Consider the following 23916-nt stretch of genomic DNA (forward strand, 5'->3'; position numbering starts at 1 on the left):
GAGATGAAATGGGAGTATCACACCTGGAAAAAATTCGGTTCTTATCTGTTGGGCCTGGAAGGGGTTGCCAGGTCAAGGAAAATGGGGGTATCACATATGAAAATGGGGTGACCAAGAGATGAAATGGGTTATCACACCTGGAAAATTTCTGATTCATGTCTGTTGGGCCTGGAAGGGGTTGCTAGTTCAAGGAAAATAGGAGTATCACATATGAAAATGGGGTGACCAAGAGATGAAATGAGAGTATCACATATGAAAATTTAGAAATTTCCAGAGATGGAGGGTATTACTTGACCATATCAGGCCGAGTTATGCCAAACTGTGGGACCCACTGTAATAACTCAGCAATCGATCCGTTACCGTTTCAAAAATAAGGTGACTTCTACTTCTAAAAATTTATAACTGTATCTGAATACAGCCACTGTTTACAAAATAACAAAAAAATAAAAGAGACAATGAATACATACGGACAATTTCTCATGAAATAGATGCTGAAAAGCATGCCTAATTTGGCACTAACTCCCACGAGCACGCGTGACAATGCATGAATAGAGGGATATCCAACGGATTCAATTTTTTTCTATTTTTGACCATCCTTGGCTATTTTGGTTCTCTTTTACCCGAGAGATAGAAAGAGAGAAAGAGTCCTAAGCCTTTATAGTAAGAGCAGTTGGCAGAAAGTACAAACAATGACCCCTCATGCTTTTATTCAATATTGGGCCCCATCATGGATAGTCATAGACCTTGACACCTTGTAAACGGGTGGGCCGGGTCGGGCCGGGTAAGAGTGACCCGTAAAATTTACGGGTCACTAATCGTGGACCCAAACCCCACCCGTACGGTCCAGGTCGACCTGCGGGTACCCAGGTTTTTCTTTTTTTGTTTTGCTGGTCTTATTCCCACACTATAATAGCATGATCAAGCCGTCCATCTGATGGACAATAACGTAAATAGGTTGAGCCCAAAAAATCATTTCCATAGGATGATTCTAGCCCTCTAATCTATGTAGGAATCACATATTATTATTTATAGAAACCTAAGGAAATGATTTTTGGGGCACAACCAATTTAAGGGCTTACACCATTTAAAATCTGAAAAATCTAAATCCAGGATAGGATGTGGTCCGTACAGTACAATCTGAAAAATACGGGATTATAAGGGCTTACACCATTTAAAATCTAAATCATTGGAATTTTATGGGCTACAGGTCCACCTGGCCCGGACCAGTTTTGACGTGACCAGTATGGGCGGGGTCAAATTTCAAATAGGTCACTAACTAGTAACCCGGACCCGTAAATTCTGGGCGGGCCGGGTGGACCCCGGGTCCTGGTTACTTTTTGCCAGGTCTAATCATAGATGGACCATCCTGAAAAAATCCCACGTATCTGGAAATCCTAACCTTCTGATAGATGACTGTTTTCCCTATGAACGATTGCAGATTATTGACTCTTTTTCATTAATTTCTTTTTACTTTTCTTCATCCAATGGTACATGGCCCACTGATCAGATGATTAGGATCATCTGGAGGAAGAGAGTCCTCTTGAGGAACAGAGTTTCGGGGCATGACCCATCAATACATTCCTGGTTGCTAAGCTACGGTCCAAATCATGCTAGATCTTGATCATCCTCTGCTAATTATCATTTGATCGCTTCGATTAGTATAATTGATCGGGATCATGTCCGGCCGCGATGAACGACCTTGATCTCAATCTGGAAAAAATTAAGACTTATAATCATGCCTTGTGACAATGCGTATGTGCGAAGTGCACCAAAAAGCACCACATGCACCTCAATCGCCCTATAGCCCAGTTGCAATCACACGCGGGTGTGGTCCATCGCCGGAATGGCACCGGTGTAGCACTGCACCGTTCTATGGCCTATCATACGTGCTTATAAGCTTATAAAGTAAAAGCTGAGTGAGGCTTTACATACTTCACCTTTTCAAACTTTGATGGGCGAATTGGATATACAGATTTTATAATTCAGGTTTGTAATTAAAATCCTAGATTTTACGAGCTAAAACCTGGATTTGTAAGTACAACCGGATTGTACATTTTCAGGATTGTAAAATCTAGATTTTAGCATATAAAATCAACTTTTTAGCTTATGGTTTTCATACGGATTATGGATCGAGGACCTACAATTGTCTGATCAGAGTGTTCTCAACAATATTTGGCCAAACTTATGATTGACGATCGGATTTTATTTGCCAAACCATGGCAAATATAATAGATGAGACCATGATCCCTTGATCGCAGATTGCAGTTGTGAAACAAACAATAATACAAAAGATTAAGCTGTTAGAGTTGATGTTATTTAATCATTTATACTTGAAGACTACCCCTCACGTGTGGGCTCTCTTTTTTCTGGGTTGTCATACATGTCGCCCCTCTTTTGGGTTAGCCTTACACATGGATTTTGAATTTCAAGGAGTTGTTCGGTTTTGGACCAGCGAGAGCTATTATACAATGTGAAACAACCAAAAACCCCCAAACCCTCCATTATGTGGATCATATAAGCTTTTGCATGCAAAATTCATGGCAATTTGGAAGCATGGTCGCAAAACTCACCAAAAAAACGCAAAACAAAAAATTAGCATTACTTCGTCTAGCTTCATGTGAGCTCACATGGTGTTAATTTAATTTCAGTCCAAATCGTTAACAATTTTCATATGGTTGACATTCGTGCATTTAAATACTCACCAAGAAAAACAAATTTCATATGGTTGAGATTCGCGCATTTAAATACTCACCAAGAAAACCAATAGAAAGTGGGTAATAGCCTTCCTTGATAAAATGAAAAATAATAAGCTGTCATTGGCTGGATCAGATACAGCTCTTTACATTTAGTCGTTTATTAGTTCTTCCTATCTTGGAATGTTCTTGTTGTCTTCTCTCTCTATCTCTCATAATATATTAGAGCTTACTATTATTTCCTATCTTAGAGCTTTCTATTATTTCCTAATTTGGCTTCAGTGTTTGTCACCGGGTCACAAGGAAATCTTTCTATTAATTTCTTATTATTCATTTTTTTATGTGCTTTAATATACTTAATTTTGGCTTTTGCGGTTGTTTTCTTTAGAGTAGCTGTTGCTATGAAGCCTTCTTATCAATAGATAAAGATTATGAACTTAAATTAAGCGGGACAGATAATTACTTGATTTGCATCCTGGTTATATAGTGATTAATCTTATTCTTGTACCATAGTGGGTTAGTTGCAAGTGACCCACTATCCCTGTTATTATCATTCTTCCAAAAGTAAGAGGACTTTACTCTCCACCACTATCTTTGTCTTGTTGGGTGCGACCAGTTGAACCGTGTTTAAAACTCTGAAATGTAAAAGGTGGTCCCATGACCTACGTCAACCAAGGCATCCTGCCAAAGTTCTTACCCCTTTAGGCCCGCACAGTCAAATATCATCACTATTACTACTACTAGTACTAGTATTATTATTATTATTATTAGGGTTTTGCTAACGAGTGCCCTAAGGTTTAGGGCTAGGGCACCCGTTAAGGTGAAGTTATTAGAGGAATGGCTGGTGCAAGAGTACAAATTCACCTAAAATAAACAGTCAAATGGAATGCAATTTTGTGTGTTAGATTTCTTCAAAGTGGAAAAATAAGTGTTGAGGGTGTATCTGCAACTGGCATTACACTTATTATATTATCATTATTTATGTATTAATTAATTATTATTACTATTGACAAATTAGAAACGACCTTGTCCATCTAGATATGCTTAATGTCTAAATTCCACTTCTTCCAAACTAGAGAAAGAGAGAGAAGGTCAAACTTCTCATATTGTAGTGGGAAAGAAGAAAGATATCATAAAGAAATATCACACCTTGACTCTCTCTCTCTCTCTCTCTCTCTCTCATCTTTCATAAAGAAAAGGCTCTAGAAGTTGGAAATATCACACCTTGACTCTCTCTCTCTCTCTCAAATGAATTAAGAAAAAGTCCAACGTTTGACTAATTTTTAGATAATTGATATCCCCACTCCTTCCCCTCTGAATATATATAAAAACATAGACAATCACATGTAACATATAATCTCTCCTCTTTAGAGAACGCCCCATGCGTCCAACCATGGCCACCTCTTCTTCTATTCTGAGGTTCTCTTCCCCCTTCTTCTTTCTCTTGTTTTTTCATTCCCTCCTTTCCTTTACACAAGCCCACTTCTCCATTTCATCTCTAGTTTCAGAAGATCTCTTTAATAAAATTTTCCTACATAAAGATGACAATGCTTGCCCTGCTAGAGGCTTCTACACCTACCCTTCTTTTATACAGGCCACACAACGCTTTCCCCGGTTCGGCAACACCGGAAGTCTCACCACTCGCAAGCGGGAGATCTCCGCTTTTCTTGCTCAAATCTCCCATGAGACCACAGGTACATAAACAATCTCCTCCTAATATACTCAAACAGTTATGGGAAAAGATATTCCCACCCCCTTTCTCAACTTTCATTTTACTACAAGGATGCATAAAACACCACAACACGCTTTCTATGTGTGTGTTTATGCAAGCTTGCAAACAGTGTGTTCTCTTAACTTGAGCTGTTTTGTTGATTTGATATCAGTTGTCCAAAAATTCCATACTAAAATTGTACCAACATGTTGTTTCATTGAAGTTAAAAGGAGAATGATTTTAAAAGAAGCTCTGACTGCAAGAATTGTATTAAGAAGCCTCACCCTGGCCCACCCATATTAAGAAGCTTCACCCTAATCTTGTAGATGGCATAATCATAAAATCACTTCAAGCAATGGTTCCTAACCATCCTATCCGTTAACTTCAATCTTGACCATTGTTCATTTCTTTCTTAACCATCCATTTGCAAGCCATGGCCGCGTAGATGAGATTAGCTAATACAGGTACAAATTTTATGCTACATCATCTCTACAATTGGAACCACTAAATGAACAGGTGGATTTTATACCACATCATCAAGCTTCTAGTCATATGATTCCTCTCTAAAAGGGTGAAACCCCAAAAGTCAGGCGAGATTGATTTTGTTCACATACATGAAAAAATATGTGGATTTGATGAAAAAAAAATGAAATGTTTTCAAAGGACTGAGAAGAAATTTGCATTGTAGGAGGATGGGCTACGGCTCCTGATGGTCCTTATGCTTGGGGTTTGTGCTTTAAAGAAGAAGTGAATCCAACTAGCGATTACTGTGACTCCACCAACAAAGAATGGCCTTGTTATCCCGGCAAAACCTACCATGGAAGAGGACCCATCCAACTCTCATGGTAAGACCAACCCTAAAACCATTTATAAGGAGTCTTCACATATAATATAGAATAATATATACTAAAAAAGATAGCCTCTTTTAGGTTCTTTCCCCAAAGTAACTTACTTTTAGGAAGGAGCATAAAAGTGACTTTCTTGGACTAGTGAAAATCTAACATGTAACATCTACGCAAAACTTTTACAGGAATTACAACTACGGTCCAGCAGGAAAGGCCTTGGGATTTGATGGGCTTTTAAACCCGGAAATAGTATCCAACAACTCTGAAATTGCTTTCAAAACTGCGCTATGGTTTTGGATGACCGAGCAGAGTCCGAAACCATCGTGCCACAATGTCATGGTGGGCCGATATTACCCAACGAAAGCCGACTTGGAGGCGAACCGGACGATTGGTTTCGGATTGGTGACCAATATAATCAACGGTGGATTGGAATGCGGCAAAGGAGATGACAGTCGAGTCAACGATAGGATCGGTTATTATCAACGATACGCAAAGCTCTTCAATGTTGATGTGGGGCCCAACTTAAATTGTGCAAATCAAAAGCACTTTTGACATATATTGTTGGTGCATCTTCTTCTATTTTTCTTTTTTTAAGAATTTGGTATCAGATTGGAGTAAATTGTGGAGTATGTTTCATTTGGGCCCACCAAATCGAAATCAGAATGCTCTAGTCAGTTGTTCATCTTGGGAGGTCTATGATGAATAAAATAGCGTTAATGTACTCCAGTTAATTGGACCAGCTAGCCATTTGATGTGTAAAATTTGAAGTTCAAGCTCGACAATCGAATGGTTAGGATTTTGAACTGAGTGATTTTTGGGTCGGGTCGGCTTCTACCAAACCTAACCCAACCCAACCCAAGAAATATGCGTGGAGGAAAAGAAAAATATTTAACAAGTACTTTTCAAAACCCTGAACATATAATGAAGGATTATTTAAAGTATACAATGTCTATTGTTCAATGCTTCGAATAAAATCTGTTCAACAAGAAAAGAATAATTGAAACGTGTGAAAGAAAGAGAGATCTACTCTCTAATCTTGAGGGACTCTTCACAAGGAGATAAATAGATAACTAGAAGTGTAACTACTAGGATTTTGTAAGGGATTCAAACTATGGAAGAAAGTTCTATTTTCAACGAATTATTTTCAAAAATGTTCAGCTTAGCCTAACATGAAACATGCCTTCTTTGTGTTTCCCCTAAAAATAGACTGACTAATGGGAATAATAATATAAAAAGCCCACCCGCATGCCATTGTCATGATCTGGTACCTTGCTTCTCATACTATCTACGTATAAACTAACAGAAGAGAGTAAAGCACGGATCAACTTTGAGTTTTGATTGGTAAGCTATAATGTTGGAGAGATTCAAAATCCCTCATGACGTTACAGTCAAGAAAACAATGAAATCTGAAGGCAGACCAACATGATCATGATCTAACATTGTCCGCAAAACTGACCGTATACGGATAAACAATTATAAACCTGTGAAATTGCGAGTTCGGGAGACCTCTAATCGGAGTAAAGCACCTCTTCTTAACAGACAGGATCTAGACACACTACTAGGATACATGGATATATTTCAGATCCCATTATAGGATCCAAAAAAATTACCAATTGTGTGCAGACAACACTTACAAAAGCCAATAGGACAGTTTAAGCATTTTTTCAAGAGTATTTCAATAAAAATAAGCCATATCCATGTTTATTTCGAGGGCATTTCAGTAAAAATAAGTCACATCCATGTTTTCGAACTACTCCTATTTTCAGGATTTTGTCATTCAACTCGCTCAAGCCTTGAGTCACCTTCTGGCTCGCCCAAGCCCTCGTCGTCTTCTGAGAATTTTAACCGTGTACAATATAAGTAGGACCTACGAGGACACTTCAATGAATGGTCCGATTTGAAATGGAGACCGAGACATGGTAATTAGGATCCAAAGAATACTCCAAATCCGATCCGACCAACATGGGGTTTGAATGGATTGGGACTGAGAAATAGGTAGATCCAATCCTAAGTGGATCCATTGGCCTCCTTACATACAACTTGCCTAGCAAATATTCCATGGAGTGTGTTTTCATGATGGCCACACATGGCCTTAGTAAAACATTCCTTGTATTTTCCCCTGAGAAAGAGTGACGAAGACTAATGGAAATGACATTAAGAGAAGCCTTAATCTGAGAAGCACATGAGAAGCCTAATTTGTGCCCACCCAAATCCCGTAGGCATGATATAGTCCCTTGCTTGTCATAGTATCGACCTACAAACTGCCGTTAAGAAAAAGTACAGACATATAAACTAATGGAAGAAGGTAAAGCATTGATTCAAATTTAAGTGTTGATTGATGAGCTAGAAATTAACTTGAATAGATTTAAAATCCCTTGCGATGTTGTAGTCAAGAAAACAAGTAAACTCTGATGATAGAGTTACATTTTTAAGTTCACCTAAATATGATCATAATCTAACATGGTCCTTAGGGGGTGAAGGCAAGGCGGCAAAACTGACTGCGTAAGGAAAAACACAAATATTTGAAAAAAATTGGTTAGTCGGGAGACCTCTTATCGGTGTAAAGCTCCTCGTCTTAACATTATAGCTCAAAAGTGCCTCCGGTGTCCAGAAGAAAATAGCATCCAGAGCCTCATGACAAGCAAGAATTCTAACCAATGGGCGATGACGAGTCCAATACACTTCCAAACAATAAAAGTCCCTAAAATAAAGCTTCTCGCCGAGGTTAGAGGAGATGTTGGGCAAGTCCTCAATCAAATTGTCGAATTCTACACATTGTTCTGACACCCACTTACCCTTGCTGGGATTGAAGGCGGATGTTTTGTAGTCATTGTCAGTGTAACCATGGCCACAGAAAAGAAGCTGACCTGAAAATGAAACCCAAAGATTTCTCCCAAGCGGCATCTTCAGAACCTCAATTACCCTAGCATCATCATCTTCCATTAAATTACAAACAAGTAGATACCCATCCAAGCAATCCCAGTAAAGAGCTCCTTCGAAGAATGCCTTTGTGTACGCAAAGTTGGGGTGCGAAGGTGGAAGCTTCAAAGATGAATTTTTCCATTCACCCTTTTTGGAGGAAAAAATCACAATATCTGGGGGTACTGAAAAACTCCCTTGGTTCAATTAAACACACTACTCTGCAGTGGTTTGTCAACGATAGATCCGCGATCAAAGCGAATGTCATACGACGTTCGGGAGCCTTACCGAGACATGGAACGGGTACCCATACATCAGTGAAGGGGTTGCACACGCAGAGGTTGTCTCCAACACCTTCAATATCAATTTGTGTGCATAAGAGTAACCCATTACATGAATCAATCACTTCTCTGCCTTCTCTTAAGAATTTTTTACAAAGATTGGTAATGTAGCTTTTCACTGCCCTCCACAGGTATCGGGCTCGGATCTTCATCATCATCACCATCATCATCGCCATCTTTGTCTTTGTCAATGTGCTCATCTTCCTTGTCATTGACAGGTATTGGGTTTTGTTCAACATCCTCGCGGCCGAAGATTGGCATCAGGTTAGTGTCCTCGTGTATTCACCGTCCTCATCGTTGTCACTGTCATCGGCGTTGGGTATTGGGTTCTGTTAATCATTATAACCGCAGTCATAGTAGTTGTAGTTTTCGTTGTGAATTGGAGGCCACAAATAGCCACGAAATCCGCGATAGAAAAACCCATCAACGTGGGGCCTTCCATGGTTGGAACGCAGTTGAGCAAAATTGGGTGCGGTTATCAGGCTTTGAAACATTATTGAAATACACTTAAACTTGAAAAGAGACTTGAGTGGCAAACATGCCAGGATTTCAGATATGAAATCGGGACAGTAATAGGAAGAAGCAATAGTCTCTGGCCTCTCTTCTTCTTTGGAACCCATCATATCTGAAGAAGAAAAATCCATAGTTTCTTCTTCACTTTTGCTTCTCTAGGTTTTGCTAAAAGTTATCAAGTTCCTCTACCACTTAATTTGTATTAAGTACGATAGCTCGGACTTTCAAGGACTGGTGGAAAGATGGCCAACTAAATCTCCAATTGACAATAACAGAACCAGTGTTTCCAAATCGAAACAAAACGTCTCGTAGTTGTTGTAGTGAAATTTCTAAAAAGAGTGACCTAACTAAATTAGGAGTTTCTATTCACAAGGCCTTACAACAAGATTGGGCCCACCAAAACAATGTCAACATGGTCAAGAACATTGAAACACTCCTACTATTTTGATTAAGTTATAAGAGACTGAACGAGGATCTGCACACAAGTCCTCTGATCGAACGGTTGAGATAATTCAATTACAGTGACTTTTTAGGCTACCCAATCTCATCTTCTCTTGATTTGAAGTGACCTTCAGATGTGTCATCTCATCTAACACGATTGGGTCCCTTTTGGGACCTACCGAGGAGGTGTGTCAGTGGACTGATGTAGGAAGTTCTTTAATTCTGGATCTCTTTTGTTGGTTTTCTTCTCTTATTGGGTCTCTTAGCATCAGATTAGAGATAGATTTGAATTAGAGAGAGATTAAAGATAAGGTTTATCCTTAAGAAAGCAACGAGAGTTACAAAGCATTCCAATCAGCTATAATATGTAAGGTAAAGCAAAGATTCTGTCTCTTAGAGAGAGATTAAATTCCGTACGTGACGATTTTAGCAAGATCGAAGGGCTTGTTTCGAAATTGTTGGAAGAACAACGACAATTTACTGAAAGCTTGATCAAAATCAGCATTGTGATTGAGGAAATGCACAAAGACGAAGAAAATCTTAATCTTGAAGATGTTGATGTTCCAATGGAGAAAAGTGCAAGAATTGATGGTGACAATGATGGTTCTGTTGAACGCTCTGTGAAGGATTATGCTGACTTTGTTCAGTCATTTGATCCTTTCATCACTTCAATGCAATTCCATGAAGAATCATATTTTTTCCAGCACTGATCATACTGATTTTGAAGGCGGAGTTTGAAAGATCGAGACCGTTGTTTTTGAAGATCTTGAAAGCCTAATGGTAATTGTGTCCAACAAGATTTGGGACCCAGGTGGCATAGAGTTTTTGTTCAAATAATTTGATCTTGAGGACAAGGTCATTTCAACGGGGAAGGAATGATACGTACCTCTATGGTGTATGTGCTGTAGTTGCAAAGTAATTATCAAGTAGTTATTTATGTAGGGTTGTGAATGTTAGTTTTATTATGTGTCATGTTAGTGGGTTAATGGGCTGTTGATGTGACACTCTCCTTGTGCATGTATTTAAGTTCTTGTATTTGAATAAAATGAGAATAAGAGAATTTCAATGCAAAGAAAACTTTGTAGGAGAGTTATGGTTCCTCTCGAATTGAACCTCTAGGAGGTCCGGTTGCCTCGAATCAACCTCTTTCCCCCGCATTTCTATTTTCTTTTCATTTATTTGTGTTACGGCCAATTAGGCACGTAACAGAAGATAATCATATATCTCCATGACCATCCTCCCAACTCCTCTGCTTGGATCGCATGTATATGAAATTATGGGTGCATATTGTCCCAGAAGTTTTTTTTTTTTTTTTGGTAAGTTGGGGTTTAGGCAAGGACCCCTACCAGAGTTTTAAAAGTAAAGAAACTGTTACAATCAAAAGTAGCAGACTCTGGATGAGTTGCTAGTTACAATATCAGTAGGGGAGAGAGGTATGGTCTGGTACAAGGGCTGTCTGGATTGGATAACAAGTCTGCAACAATATTTGCTTCTCTCCAAACATAGGAGATGTGCCAGGAAGTTGCCGAGGCAAGAAGGTCTTTGATCTTGGCCATGGTGGTTAGTTTTTTGCACGGGCATTGAGAAAGGCCGTTAATTACATTAACGGCAACTTTTGAATCAGATTCAATCCATATTTGATCACATACATTGTCTCTCGCAAGAAGAAGCACATTATGCCAGAAGCTGGCTCCCATAATTCAGACCAATGGAAACAAGCGAAACAACACTATCTTTCTTCGTCTAAAATGAAGAACTAATAAAACCAGTATTGATGTAAAACTAAAATCTCTCTCTCTCTCTCTCTCTCTCTCTCTCTCTCTCTCTCTCTCTCTCTCTCTCATGCGCATACATACACACTCAAACGGACACACATGCGTATGTACATTCATTCAATCTAAGAGAATACATGGAAAACCATTCAAATAGAGAGAGAGAGAGAGAGAGAGAGAGAGAGAGAGAGAGAGAGCAATGACTGTCGCTAATATTTAGAACCCAAAACTCACTCATCCATAATATTAGAATCCTTGATTACAAAAGATGATGAATACATTCTAGTTTCATATAAGTAAACTACAATGATTTTCGCTACTCTTTGGAACCCAAGACTCAGTCATCTACCGAAGACGACTACTACTAGACTAGACAAACGAAAGGAACTGCAGTCTGCAAACTTATTTATTGACACAAACTTAGGATAAATGATACTCTCTAGGCCCAAATGTGAAGAAGCAAAGTTACAACCCTTCACATCATTCCCCAAGGGAAAGAGAGATCCATCCATGGGCTATTGTCAACAAAAGGACTCATCATTTCTCCCCCAACATAACCCATAGGTTCATGTGGGTTCATGACTTCCATGAACCATGGTTGCTCTTGTAGAGCCTTCATGGTCGCCTCCAAGGAAGTCTGCTCATTCACTCCCTCTTGAGGCGGAACATTCAACACCTTAAGCAATTCAATCCTCTCTTCCACAGACTTCATCTTAACATCAATCAACCACGCCAAGTCATTCAAGTCTTCCATCTTAGCATCATCCAACCCCTTCCCTGCCAGACATTGGTTCATGAGAATCGTCATCTCGGTCTCTCGATTCTTCTTCTCTACCTTCATTGATTTCTCTCTCAATTTGGAAATCCTTTGCCGAATGAAACCTTCTAGGTTCAACCTTTTCTTGGTTTGTTCCATCACAGGCATGCTCTTGAACTTGTGGATGATACGATCCATGTCGGGCTCCGCCCACACCTCCGGTTGTGGGTCGTTGGGGCCGTACACGATCACACCCACCTCAGCATCACATAAGGTGCTCAACTCCCTCGCCTTCTTCATCAAACCCTTCCTCCTCTTCCTCAAGGTGGCCTTCCTAGCAGAATCATTAGTAATCCATGCAAGGGTCACCTTATTACGAGCCATGGCCAAAAGAGAGAAGAGGGAGGGCTTAGAATGAAGAAATGGATTGCTTTGTCTTAGACCATGACCTTTATTATATAGGGAAAGGCAAACGGGTGTGATGCATAGCTGGGGGGGAGGATATCTTGGAAGGGTAAGATTTGGTCAAATGGACATTAGGAGGGAGTGATGTAGTTTTACATTGACCATTACTATTTTTGGGCAATAAAATCTCGTTGTGGAGATTCTGAGATAGGGTTATTAAGATGAAGGTTTTGTTGCAATAGGGGTTTTTAAGTTTGCCAACTATTTATGTTAATTTTGGGGTCTAAGAAGATTTGAAACGGAAGCTATCGCAATGGGTTTGTGTCGAGATGCATTCTCCTTATTTAAGGCTCAACACGCGAATCCGACTCTAAAGGAAATTGATAGGGCCCACAAAACCACACTTTTCACATTTCTTTTCTCGGTTAAAGAAATAGCAAATCCCATTATTAGAATAAAAATGGGAAACTAAAAATCAGTTTTAAGTACTTACATTGTATGTTACTGTCCTCGGGTTGAGATCGGATGGTGATTAGAGGTGGGGGCTGATTGATTTCACCACCTCCGAATGGGACATGATACATTCGCCCCCTTTCCTTCCGTTGCTACTCCCGTCTAGTGTATTTATGACTACTCTTTTTGTTTTAGAACAAAAGGGAGCGAATGTATCATTTTTTCCAAGAAAATCGAAGAAAATGAGGCCTATCGCCTGATGATGATAAAAAGATCCACTGTTAGTGAAAATTTCATTTCGGGTCTGCATGTCATAAAGGCAGGTTCTTCGGAAACGAGATTAATAGGAGGATCGGACCCGGAATCAAGGAATTGAATGGTACTTGATTCATAAAGAATGAATTTGTTGGTTAGAAGTTATACGGACTTTCTCAAAGGCGCTCCGCGTGTCACGAGATATGGGGCATTCTAATCGAATCGAAGCATGCGCAGATATTTAATGTGAGTTCGTTCTATGGAAACTAGTGTTTAGATAGTGTGAAAAGAAAAGAATATAGAAAATCGAAAACCTCCAAGCAGCGCCCCCCCCAATTATGGAAGTAGTTTTTTGGATTTAGAATAATTTATGGATTTAATCTCCATTGCAACTATGCATGTGGGATTGCGGTTGCCCACCACCATAATTAGCATGCATTGCATTTATGACATGAATGGCGAGCCTCCGGTTTCTACACACTTGTGTAGATAAGTTATCTACACACTAGCTTAAAATATAGTGGGGGGCCACATTGTTTGGGTGATCCAAGCCATTCATTTTAAAGGCCCTCACATAGATCGGGTGTCCACAAAAAATCAGATCCATAGGATCATCCCAACCCTACGATTGGTGGAGGTAAAATGGACGTCTTTAAACCTTCACAAATTAGTCCATTTTTTGCCTCCACAGTTCTTAGGGTTGGGATGATCCTATGGATCTAATTTTTTGTGGACACCCGATCTATGTGAGGGCCTTAAAAATGAATGGTTTGGATCACTCAAACTATGTGGGCCCCACTGTATTTTAAGCTAGGGTATAGATTACTTATCTACACAAGTGTGTAGGAACCGTTTCTCTCTCTCTCTCTATATAAAGAAAATACTAAAATAATGAAAATGAGAATCATGTAAGCACCAACATAAGAGGGCACTATCTTCGTTCTGAGAATGTAATAAGGGTATTAGGGTCTCTTTCCCTTCAGTTTTTGAAGAATCGCCCGTGTTCACAATTTCTCGTAGGAAAATACTTGGCACTCGTGGTCCACAATTTCTCGTAATTAATGCCCTAATTTTGTACTTTCCTTGGGATTCTCTAGTAGGAAAATACTAAAGTAATGAAAATGAGAATCATGTAAGCACCAACATAGGAGGGCTCTATCTTCGTTCCGGAAATGTTAGAAGGCTATTGGGGTCACTTTCCCACCCATTTTTGAAAAATCACCCGTGTTTAATAATTACTTTAATGGGCACTTTGACACGTAATTTTTCGTAATTAATGCTCTCATTCCGTAATTTTTCAGGGTTTTCTCTAGAAAAAATACTAAAATAATGAAAATGAGAATCATGTAAGCACTAACGTAGGAGGACTCTTTCTTCATTCTTATAATGTCGTAAGGTTATTGGGGTCTCTTTCCCACCCGTTTTTTTATGAATCACCCGTTTTTTTATGAATCACCCGTGTTTAATAATTACTTTTATGAGCACCTATGATCCGTAATTTCCCGTAATTAATGCCGTCATTCCGTACTATTTTCAGGATTTTCTCTACAAAGAAAATACTAAATAATGAAAAGGAGAATCATCTAAGTACCAACGTAGGAGGACTCTATCTTCATTCTGATAATGTCGTAAGGTTATTGGGGTTTCTTTCTCACCCGTTTTTTAGAATCACCCGTGTTTAATAATTACTTTTGTGGTACCTGTGATCCGTAATTTTCAATAATTATTGCCTTAATTCCATACTTTTTTCAGAATTTTCTTTACAAAGAAAATACTAAAATAATAAAAAGGAGAATCATATATAAGCACCAGCATAGGAGGACTCTATCTTCGTTCTAATAATGTCGTAAGCTTGTAGGGGTCTCTTTCCCACCCTTTTTTAAGAATCACCCGTGTTTAATAATTACTTTCAGGGGCTCCTGTGATCCGTAATTTCAAGTAATCATTGCCCTCATTCCGTACTTCTTTTTCTGAATTTTCTCTACAAAGAAAATACTAAAATAATGAAAAGCAGAATCACGTAAGCACCAACATAAGAGGACACCATCTTCATTCATATAATTTCATAAGGGTATTGGGGTCTCTTTCTCTCCCGTTTTTGAAGAATCACACATGTTTAATAATTACTTTAATGGGCACCTGTGATCCTTAATTTAATGTAATTAATGCCCTCATTCCGTACTTTTTTGAAATTTTCTCTAGAAATAAAATACTAAAATAATGAAAAGGAGAATAATATAAGCACCAACATAGGAAGACTCTTTCTTCGTTCTGATAATGTTGAAAGGTTATTGGGTCTCTTTCTCACCTGTTTTTTAAGAACCACCCTTGTTTAGTAATTACTTTTATTGGCACCTGTGATCCTTAATTTCCTGTAATTATTGCCCTCATTCCGTACTTTTTTCTGGATTTTCTCTATAAAGAAAATATTAAAATAATGGAAAGGAGAATAATGTAAGCACCAACATAGGAGGACTCTATGTTCATGCTAATAATGTCGTAAGGTTGTAGGGGTCTCTTTCCCACCCCTTTTTAAGAATTACTCTTGTTTAATAATTACTTTTAGGTACACCTGTGATCCGTAATTTTCTGTAAATAATGCCCTATCTTCGTTCCCACACATAAGAGGACTCTATCTTGGTTATGATAATGTCGTAAGCTTATTAGGGTCTCTTTCCCACGCATTTTTTAAGAATCACCCATGTTTAATAATAATTTTACTGGGCACCAGTGATCCTTAATTTCCCGTAATTAATGCCGTAATTCCATACTTTTCTTGGGATTTTCACTACGAAGAAAATACTAAAATAATGAAAAGGAGAATCATGTACGCACCAATATAGGAGGACCCTATCTTCGTTCTGATAATGTCATAAGGGTCTTGGGGTCTCTTTCCCTCCCATTTTTGATGAATCACATGTGTTTAATAATTACTTTAATGGGTACCTGTGATCCGTAATTTTTTGTAATAAATGCCCTCATTCCGTAATTTTTCAGGATTTTCTTTACAAAGAAAATACTAAAGTAATGAAAAGGAGAATCATGGAAGCACCAACGAAGGAGGACTCTATCTTCGTTCTGATAATGTCGTAAGGTTGTAGGGGTCTCTTTCCCACCCATTTTTTAAGAATCACCGTGTTTAATAATTATTTTTAGGTCCCACCCATTTTTTAAGAATCACCGTGTTTAATAATTATTTTTAGGGGCACCTGTGATCCATAATTTCTCATAATTAATGCCCACATTCCGTACTTTTTTCGGATTTTCTCTACAATGAAAATACTAAAATAATGAAAATGAGAATCATGTAACACCAACATAAGAGGACTCTATCTTCGTTCTGGGAATGTCGTAAGGGTATTGGGGTCTCTTTCCCTTCCGTTTTTGAAGAATCTCCCATGTTTAATAATTACTTTAATTGGCACCCATGCTCCGTAATTTCTCGTAATTAATGCCGATGCTTAGAAACGTGCTCGATAAATTATCCAAGTTGAGAGTATCTAGACAGCAAATGTACAGTGTGGCCGCTATTGCCCTACGGTGTCTTCTAATTTATCTCTTATCTTTAGTGTAACTAAATTAAGCTTGTTGTGTTCACCATGAAAAGAAGGAATCCATGACCGTCTTGCATATCATGATATCTGCTGTCACATATTGTAAGATCATAAGCTGTAAAAGATCTAAGCCGTTATTTTAGTAGCCCACCATAAAGATAGGATATAGACAGAAATTGTGCTAATTAGATTGGGGATTTTTGGGGAACATAGAGGTGCGGAACTATCCGATGGTCTAAATTCAACCATTGGAAGTTCTCAATAAAAATGTCAAATAGGTGCAGCTTTCAATGAACGGCTCATAAACAAATCTTAAGGAGATACTTCACATGATGAGGTAAGTAGCTTTGAATTCTTTTGAATTTCTAAAGAAAAAGAGCTTCAGAATCAAAGTCGTTTTATTTTAGGTTTTAGTGAATGGGGAAAGAAAAGAAAATACATAAAACACAATAATTTTCCCTTGAAAAAAAAATAAAAATAAAAGATACAGTGAATACATATGAGAAAGGCACGCCTAATTTGGCAACAACTGATGCGAGCATGTCGTGAGAATGCATAAATATATGTACCAACCGATTCCATTTTTTTCTATTTTTGACCAATTTTCACCTATTTTGGTTCTCCTGAGCTAGCATGAGAGAGACAGACAGTAACTCTTCCAAGTTTTTATAGTAATCTTTCATAGTAGTTGGCAAAAGATTTAGATATGGTCTTGCCAATGCTTTCTACCATTTTCTTCAAATGAAATCCATCAAAAGTTGGGGAGGGACTTCGCTGATCACACTCTACCCCAACTCTACTTTCACACATTAAGATTAATGATTATAGACTATGCCCTCATAGCAAATGAGCCGGTGGACTTATATGCCAAGATGGTAGGAAAGGGGTGGTTTGCAAATTGGACATGGAGAAGGCTTATGATAAAGTGGAGTAGTACTTCTTGGCAGAATGGGAGTCAAAATCAGATGACGATCTTGGATGATAAAATACCTATCGTTAGCATGGTTTGCTATACTTAATATTGGTTCTCCCAGAGGGTTTTTCAAGTCCTCTTGAGGTCTGAGACAAGGACACCCTCTCTCTTCCTTTTTGTTTTTAGTCATTGTAGAAGCGCTAAGTTAGATAGACAAAGGAAGAAGTAGTGGCCTAATCGAAGGGTTTCATTTAGAAAGCAGGAATTTGAAAGTGCCTCACCTCTAGTTTGCATATGACACTCTAATATTCAGTAAGGAAGATGAGAATAAGATCTTAAAGCTTAAATCCATCCAGCAGTGTTATGAAGTGTTGACAAGTTAAAGATCCAACTTCAGCAAATCGAAATTACTTGGAATCCGTTTGGAAGAATCAGATTAAGTCAGGTTGGCGGATCTTTGGGGTGCTTGTATGGAGAGTTTCCTACCATCTACTTAGGCCTTCCTCTTAGACCTGGTTGACCCATGAAGAGGGCATGAGATCATATTGTGGAAAGGGTGGATAGAAGACTCTCTACATGGAAACAAAATTGGTATCACTTGTTAGAAGTTTCTATCTTTGAAACCTTCTAACCTTGTTTGTGGCCTTGCATTAGGAAATCCTTTGCATAAAGGATACTAATCAACATATTTGGTAACTTCTTAAAAGGCAAGTTAGCACTAAAGAAACATGCTAATCTTGTGCTAAAGAAGCCAAACGAATTTCTACTGTTTTTAGAAGTATTATGGGAGCTTCATAGCCTATAAATCTAAACTCTTGGTCCCTCCTCCTCTCACCATTAAGTGCTCCTTATTTTTCTGGAGAAAACACATCAAATGAGAGGTTTCCCATAAGCCTAGGGATGGGGATGAGGAGGAGAAGATCAAGGGGCGTTTATGAGTCGTCACTGTGCTCGAAAAAGTACAAAGGCTTCGTCCAATTTCAAGCTTCAAGGCAACGGCCATGGTGAAAGGTACTTCTAACCCATCTCGTTAATTTAAGTTTTTCTTTGATTTTCAATGCCCAAGATCCAAAGGAATCATTAAGTTAATGTTTATAATAACATCACTCGGCATAATTGTGGTGAAATACATGACAGGATCAAAGATCTATTGTGTATTCTCAATAAATTTGCATTCTAACAGGGCAGTACCTAGCAGGTCTACCTTGAAAACTACACCATATACTCCTTTTATCATTCCTTGCCCTTTGTAGCTCCCGAGAGCAATTAGAGAATATTTTATTCTGATCTCCCCGATTCCACTCCAATAGCATTTATCTCTTCTATCAATTTAGGGGGACTTCAATTTTGTTGATATCGGTAAATTTTCTTGATAATATTCGTATAATTATTATTTTAGAAGGTAAGTCGTGGTTTGGAGAGACTCCTATTTATTAATGAATAACAGGAAATATAAGCATTACAAGAATGGTAGTTGAATGCCAAGTTTTGTAGCCATAAACGCCCATACATGTAGAAATCAGTCAGGTGTTCTGAATGTCTGCAACTAAAAAAATAGGGATTTTGAGTATGTTCAGATGCGTTTGTGGTTGCAATTACTAACATTAAAACTAGCATTCTCTCACTATTAATATTATTTGATGGACAACGAGATATATTATAGAGAAGAAGAAAAAGAAACCCCGTGACGAGGAAGATAACACCCCCGGCCCCTCCCCCGCTCGCGGAGTTTTTTGATCTCACAATCAATTCTAAAAATCAAATACAAACGGGGCCTAAGGAACTAGAGTTTTCCAATAATCCCCGAAACCTTGGATCACATTGTATATGAGATTAGAGGTGCACATTATGGCATCAGCTGGATCCCATAATTTAATGGAAACAAGCGGACTGAAAGTTGCTTTTAACTTCAAGATTTACCAAAGTGTGGATTCTACAACTAATCATTTCAATTATCATTAGTTAGGAAAAAATGTAAAATCAAAGACCACCGGAGTTTTTTTCTTTGCTTCTTTGGGTGGTAGACTAATTAGGACCTTCTTAACATTACATGGATGAAAGGCCTAAAAAATAATAAGAAATCCTTATTTCTTTAAATCAAGAACAAATAAATCCACTAATGGTGTAAAAACTCTCTCTCTCTCTCTCTCTCTCTCTCTCTCTCTCAAACAGCTCCCCTCTTCTTGCTAGCTCATGAAAGAAAACTAAGAAGAGACATCTCTCTCATTGTGAAAGAAAACCAGTGGGCGCTGATACATGCATATATCCATTCCTTAGGCTCTAATGCCTTTACACAGATGGAAAGGACTTTTTCAGAATTTGGATGTCATTACACGCAGAGTGTGAACGACTAGCATCAAACACCGATGCGTGCAGAATGCAAACGACTCTCAGGATAGACAGGATATCCAATTAAGCATATAATGAAACAATAAGGAATTAAAGATAAATGCTCACCTGAGAAGATGAATTCATGTCTTTAATTCGACTTGACGAGAGCTACAGCTACAAAAACTAAATGAAAGTGTAGGAAAAGCAATTGATAAAAAATAAATGCTAAGACCTATTTTGTGTTGGTTATGTGACCCCTTCTTCTACGGCACTCGCACTCTTTTATAGCCCTTATTCGTAACTGCCCACTATTGTCCCTCGCTGTCTGAGAGGAAACTCAAAATAATTGTTCACATCAGCTTCCAACCTTCACATGTTCCCAAGTTTCACGCCTCAGAACTAGAGTTTTCCAACGATACTCGAAACCTTGGATCATATTGTATATGAAATTAGAGGTGCACATTATGGTGTCAGCTGGATCCCATAATTTAATGGAAAACAAGAGGACTTAAAATTGCTTTTAGCTAGGGCACTAGGAGGTTTAGGGAGTTTAACCATGCTTTATTGGAGAAATGGTTGTGGAGATTTGGGGAAGACCAGTCCAATTTATGGGCTAAGGTGATTTGTAGCAAGTATGGCTTTATTCCGGGTGGGTGGGAATCAAAGGATCAATATAAGAAAAAGGGATTGACTGCGTGGAGAGACATCTTGAAACTAGCTTGCTCCTTCAATCTAAAGGTGAGGTTCAAGGTCTATGGTGGCGATAGAATTAAGTTTTGGAGTGATGTGTGGTGTGAAGAGGAGCAATTAAAGTTTTTGTTCCCTAGGTTGTATAGGGTGGCTGTTAATAAAGAAGCCTTAGTTTGTGAATGTTTTGATCGTAGCGGTGGTAAGTTGATATGATGTCCTTCCTTTAGATGAATCCTTTTTTATTGGGAGCGAGAGGACGAATCTCGGCTTCGGCCTCTCCTTAATAAGTGCTATGTAAAAAGTGGGGGTGAGGACAAAAGAATACGGTCAGTGGAATCATCCGGAGTTTTTTCTGTCAAATCCTTCTATAATGGTCTGATGCCCCCTTCTGTTCCTGCATTTTCAGCAAAGGTATGGAAATTTCATTGCCCACCTCGAGTTAGTATCTTCGGTTGGGCCGTTTATCGTCAAAGGATACAAACCATTAACTTCTTGAGAAACCGTGGGATGTGGCTAATTGCCCTCTTTGTCTTGAGAACGGGGAATCTGTGGATCATTTGTTCATGCACTGCTCTTTCACTAGGATCATATGGAGATGTATCTTTCTAAGGTTTGGGATCACTTGGGTCTTCCCTAGAACTATTCAGAATCTATTGCAACTATGGGCGTTTGTGCCGTGGAAAAAGAAAGGGAAATTATTGTGGAATATGTGTTTGCTAGCTACGTGGTGGGTGGTTTGGAAGGAAAGAAACTCTCGGGTATTTGAGGGTATGGCCAAATCACCTTATTATTTGTATATACGGATTATAGCCTTGGTCATATCGTGGGTTAGATGTCTTCCATCCTTTCGCTTTGTATCGGCTTTTGATCTTTGGGAAGGTTGGAGGGAAGTGTGCTCTAGTACTGAGAGGCCGATTAACATAGTCCTAAGATGGGAGCCTCCTATGCTAGGAATGTTGAAAATCAACTTTGATGGTGTTTGTTTTGGAAACCCGGGTCCGGCGGGGGTGGGGGGCCTTTGTCATGATGAGTTTGGTGAGGTACTATGGGCTTTTTTCTGGCCCTATTAGTGTGTGTGATTCTTCGGAGGCGGAAGTCAAAGCGGCTTATTATAGGATCAAGAAGTTGAGTAGGGAAGTATTGGGCCATATTATTGTTGAAGGGGATTCATTGAATGTGATACGGTGGTTGAAGGGCAGAGCAGTTCCTCGTTGGAGATTTTTGGCGTTATTTGATGAAATTGAGGACTTTGTAGCTGGATCTGCTATTGTCTTTAAACATGTTTAGAGGTCGGCAAACGAAGAGGCGGACGTGTTAGCCAAGCAGGGTGTAGGTGGGGAGAGCATTCTCTGGTTCGATCATCTTCCCCCGTAGTATGATGTTGTAATTTTTGTTGTCTTTTTTCTTCTTTCCCGTCTCTTCTTCTTGTTTTTGTTCTCTGGGCCAGCCCTTCTCGGGTGTTCCCTTTTCGTTTAATACAAATCGCTATTTCAAAAAAAAAAATGCTTTTAACTTCAAGATTTACACAATTGCGGATTCTACAACTTATCATTTTAAGTATCATTAATTAGGAAAAAATGTAAAATTAACCACCACCGGAGTTTGTTTTTTCTTTGCTTCTTGGGTTGGTAGACTAATAGGACCTTCTGAACATTACATGGATAGAAGGACTAAGAAATAATAAGAAATCTTTATTTCTCTAAAATCAAGAACAAAAAAATCCACTTATGGTGTCAAAACTCTCTCTCTCTCTCTCTCTCTCTCTCTCTCTCTCTCTCTCTCTTCTTTTTCTTCTTCTTCTTCTTGCCCGTGAAAGAAATAGACATTTCTCTCATTGTGAAAGAAAACCAATTGGAGCACGCACGTGCATATATCCATTCATTTAGGGCACGCTTGGCTGCCAGGAATTTGTTTTCATGATGAAGTGGTCATCTTCAAGTGTAAAGATCCCGAAAATCAGGAAACAGGATCCCAGAAAGGCTATTGCCATGATAAGAAGTTGATAAAAATCGGAAAAAAAAAAAAAAAAAACACTGCTCAAAACCGGATCAATATTTTCCGGATTTTTAGCAACTTCTTATCACGAAGAAAGCCGATTCCGAGATTTGGTTTCCTGATTTTCAGGAACTTCAATGCCCGATTTATCATGAAAACAAATTCGTCGCAGCCAAACGTGCCCTTAATCTAAGAGAATACATGGAAAGAAGAAAAGTTTCTTCTTTCATATAAGCAAACCACAATGATTGTCTCTAATATTTGGAACACAAAACCCAACTGTCCCTAATATTAGCAACCAAAACTCGCTCATCCATAATATTATAATCCATGATTCCAGAAGATGAAGAATACATTCTACTTTCATATAAATATGCTACAATGGCTCTGGAACCCAAGACTCACTCATCTATAATACTATAATGCTAGACTACCGAAGGGCGGAAAAGATAACTAGTAGCCTAGAAAAACGAAAGGAACTACAGACTTATTTATCTACACAAACTTAGGGTAAATGGTACTCTCTAGGCCCAAATGTAAAGAAGCAATTTACATCCTTCCCCAAGGGGAATAGAGATCCATCCATGGGTTATTGTCTACAAAAGGAGTCATCACCTCCCCCCCAACATAACCCATATGTTCATGTGGGTTCATGACTTCCATGAACCATGGTTGCTCTTGTAGAGCCTTCATGGTTGCCTCTAAGGAAGTCTCCTCATTCGCTCCCACTAGATTTGCCCCCTCCATCATTTGAAGCGGAACATTCAATGCCTTGAGCAATTCCATTCTCTCACTCACTGCCTTCATCTTACCATCAATCAACCACGCCACGTCATTCAAGTCTTCCATCTTTGCATCATTTAATCCCTTCGTCCCTGCAAGACATTGGTTCATGAGATCCGTCATATCAGTCTCTCGATTCTCTCTCTCTATCCTCCTTAGTTGCTCTGTCAATTTCGCAATCCTTTGCTTAAGGAAAGCTTCTAGGTTCAACTTATTCCTGCTTTGTTGCATCTCAGGCATGCTCTTGAACTTGTGGAGGATTCGCGCCATCTCATCGGGGTTTGATGGCCTCACCTCCGGTTGTGGGTCATTGGGGCCGTACACGATCGCGCACACATCAACGTCGCATAAGGTGCTCAACTCACTAGCCTTTTTCATCAAACCCTTCCTCCTCTTCTTGAAGGTGACTTTCCTAGCACAATCATTAGTAATCCTTGCAAGGGTCACCTTCTTACGAGCCATGGCCAATAGAGAGAAAGAGAGAAGGCTTAGAATGAAGAAATGGGCTGCTTTGTCTTTGTGGGTCCTTGACCTTGACCTTTATA

General features: G+C 38.9%; 2 protein-coding genes across 2 annotated transcripts; one reads left to right on the forward strand and one right to left on the reverse strand.

The window, feature by feature from the left end:
• The first annotated feature begins 4064 nt into the window (after positions 1-4064).
• Positions 4065-5988, forward strand: LOC143853131 (chitinase 10-like). The gene is made up of 3 exons (XM_077362861.1): positions 4065-4387; positions 5093-5249; positions 5435-5988. Exons 1-3 carry the CDS (start codon positions 4075-4077, stop codon positions 5799-5801), a joined length of 837 nt encoding a protein of 278 aa, XP_077218976.1. The 5' UTR covers positions 4065-4074; the 3' UTR covers positions 5802-5988.
• A 5722-nt stretch (positions 5989-11710) lies between these two features.
• LOC143853193 (uncharacterized) lies at positions 11711-23833 on the reverse strand. The gene is made up of 2 exons (XM_077362928.1): positions 23204-23833; positions 11711-12400 (listed from the first exon to the last, which is right to left on the reverse strand). Exons 1-2 carry the CDS (start codon positions 23831-23833, stop codon positions 11711-11713), a joined length of 1320 nt encoding a protein of 439 aa, XP_077219043.1.
• Positions 23834-23916: the final 83 nt, after the last annotated feature.

Source organism: Tasmannia lanceolata, unplaced genomic scaffold (assembly GCF_043159265.1).
Source record: "Tasmannia lanceolata isolate RefF3 unplaced genomic scaffold, GAP_Taslan_0.1 ptg000019l, whole genome shotgun sequence".
In the NCBI taxonomy this organism is placed as follows: domain Eukaryota; kingdom Viridiplantae; phylum Streptophyta; class Magnoliopsida; order Canellales; family Winteraceae; genus Tasmannia; species Tasmannia lanceolata.

Bases quoted from the DNA above. Each gene is read 5' to 3' on its own strand.
- LOC143853193 (XM_077362928.1), bottom strand. From the start codon at position 23,833: ATGGCTCGTAAGAAGGTGACCCTTGCAAGGATTACTAATGATTGTGCT. The intron at 12,401-23,203 runs GTGATGACTCCT...CTTCATTCTAAG, and splicing joins TGGGTTATGTTGGGGGGGAG to CCCTCCCTCTTCTCTCTTTT.
- LOC143853131 (XM_077362861.1), top strand. From the start codon at position 4,075: ATGCGTCCAACCATGGCCACCTCTTCTTCTATTCTGAGGTTCTCTTCC. The intron at 4,388-5,092 runs GTACATAAACAA...TTTGCATTGTAG, and splicing joins AATCTCCCATGAGACCACAG to GAGGATGGGCTACGGCTCCT. The intron at 5,250-5,434 runs GTAAGACCAACC...AAACTTTTACAG, and splicing joins GGACCCATCCAACTCTCATG to GAATTACAACTACGGTCCAG.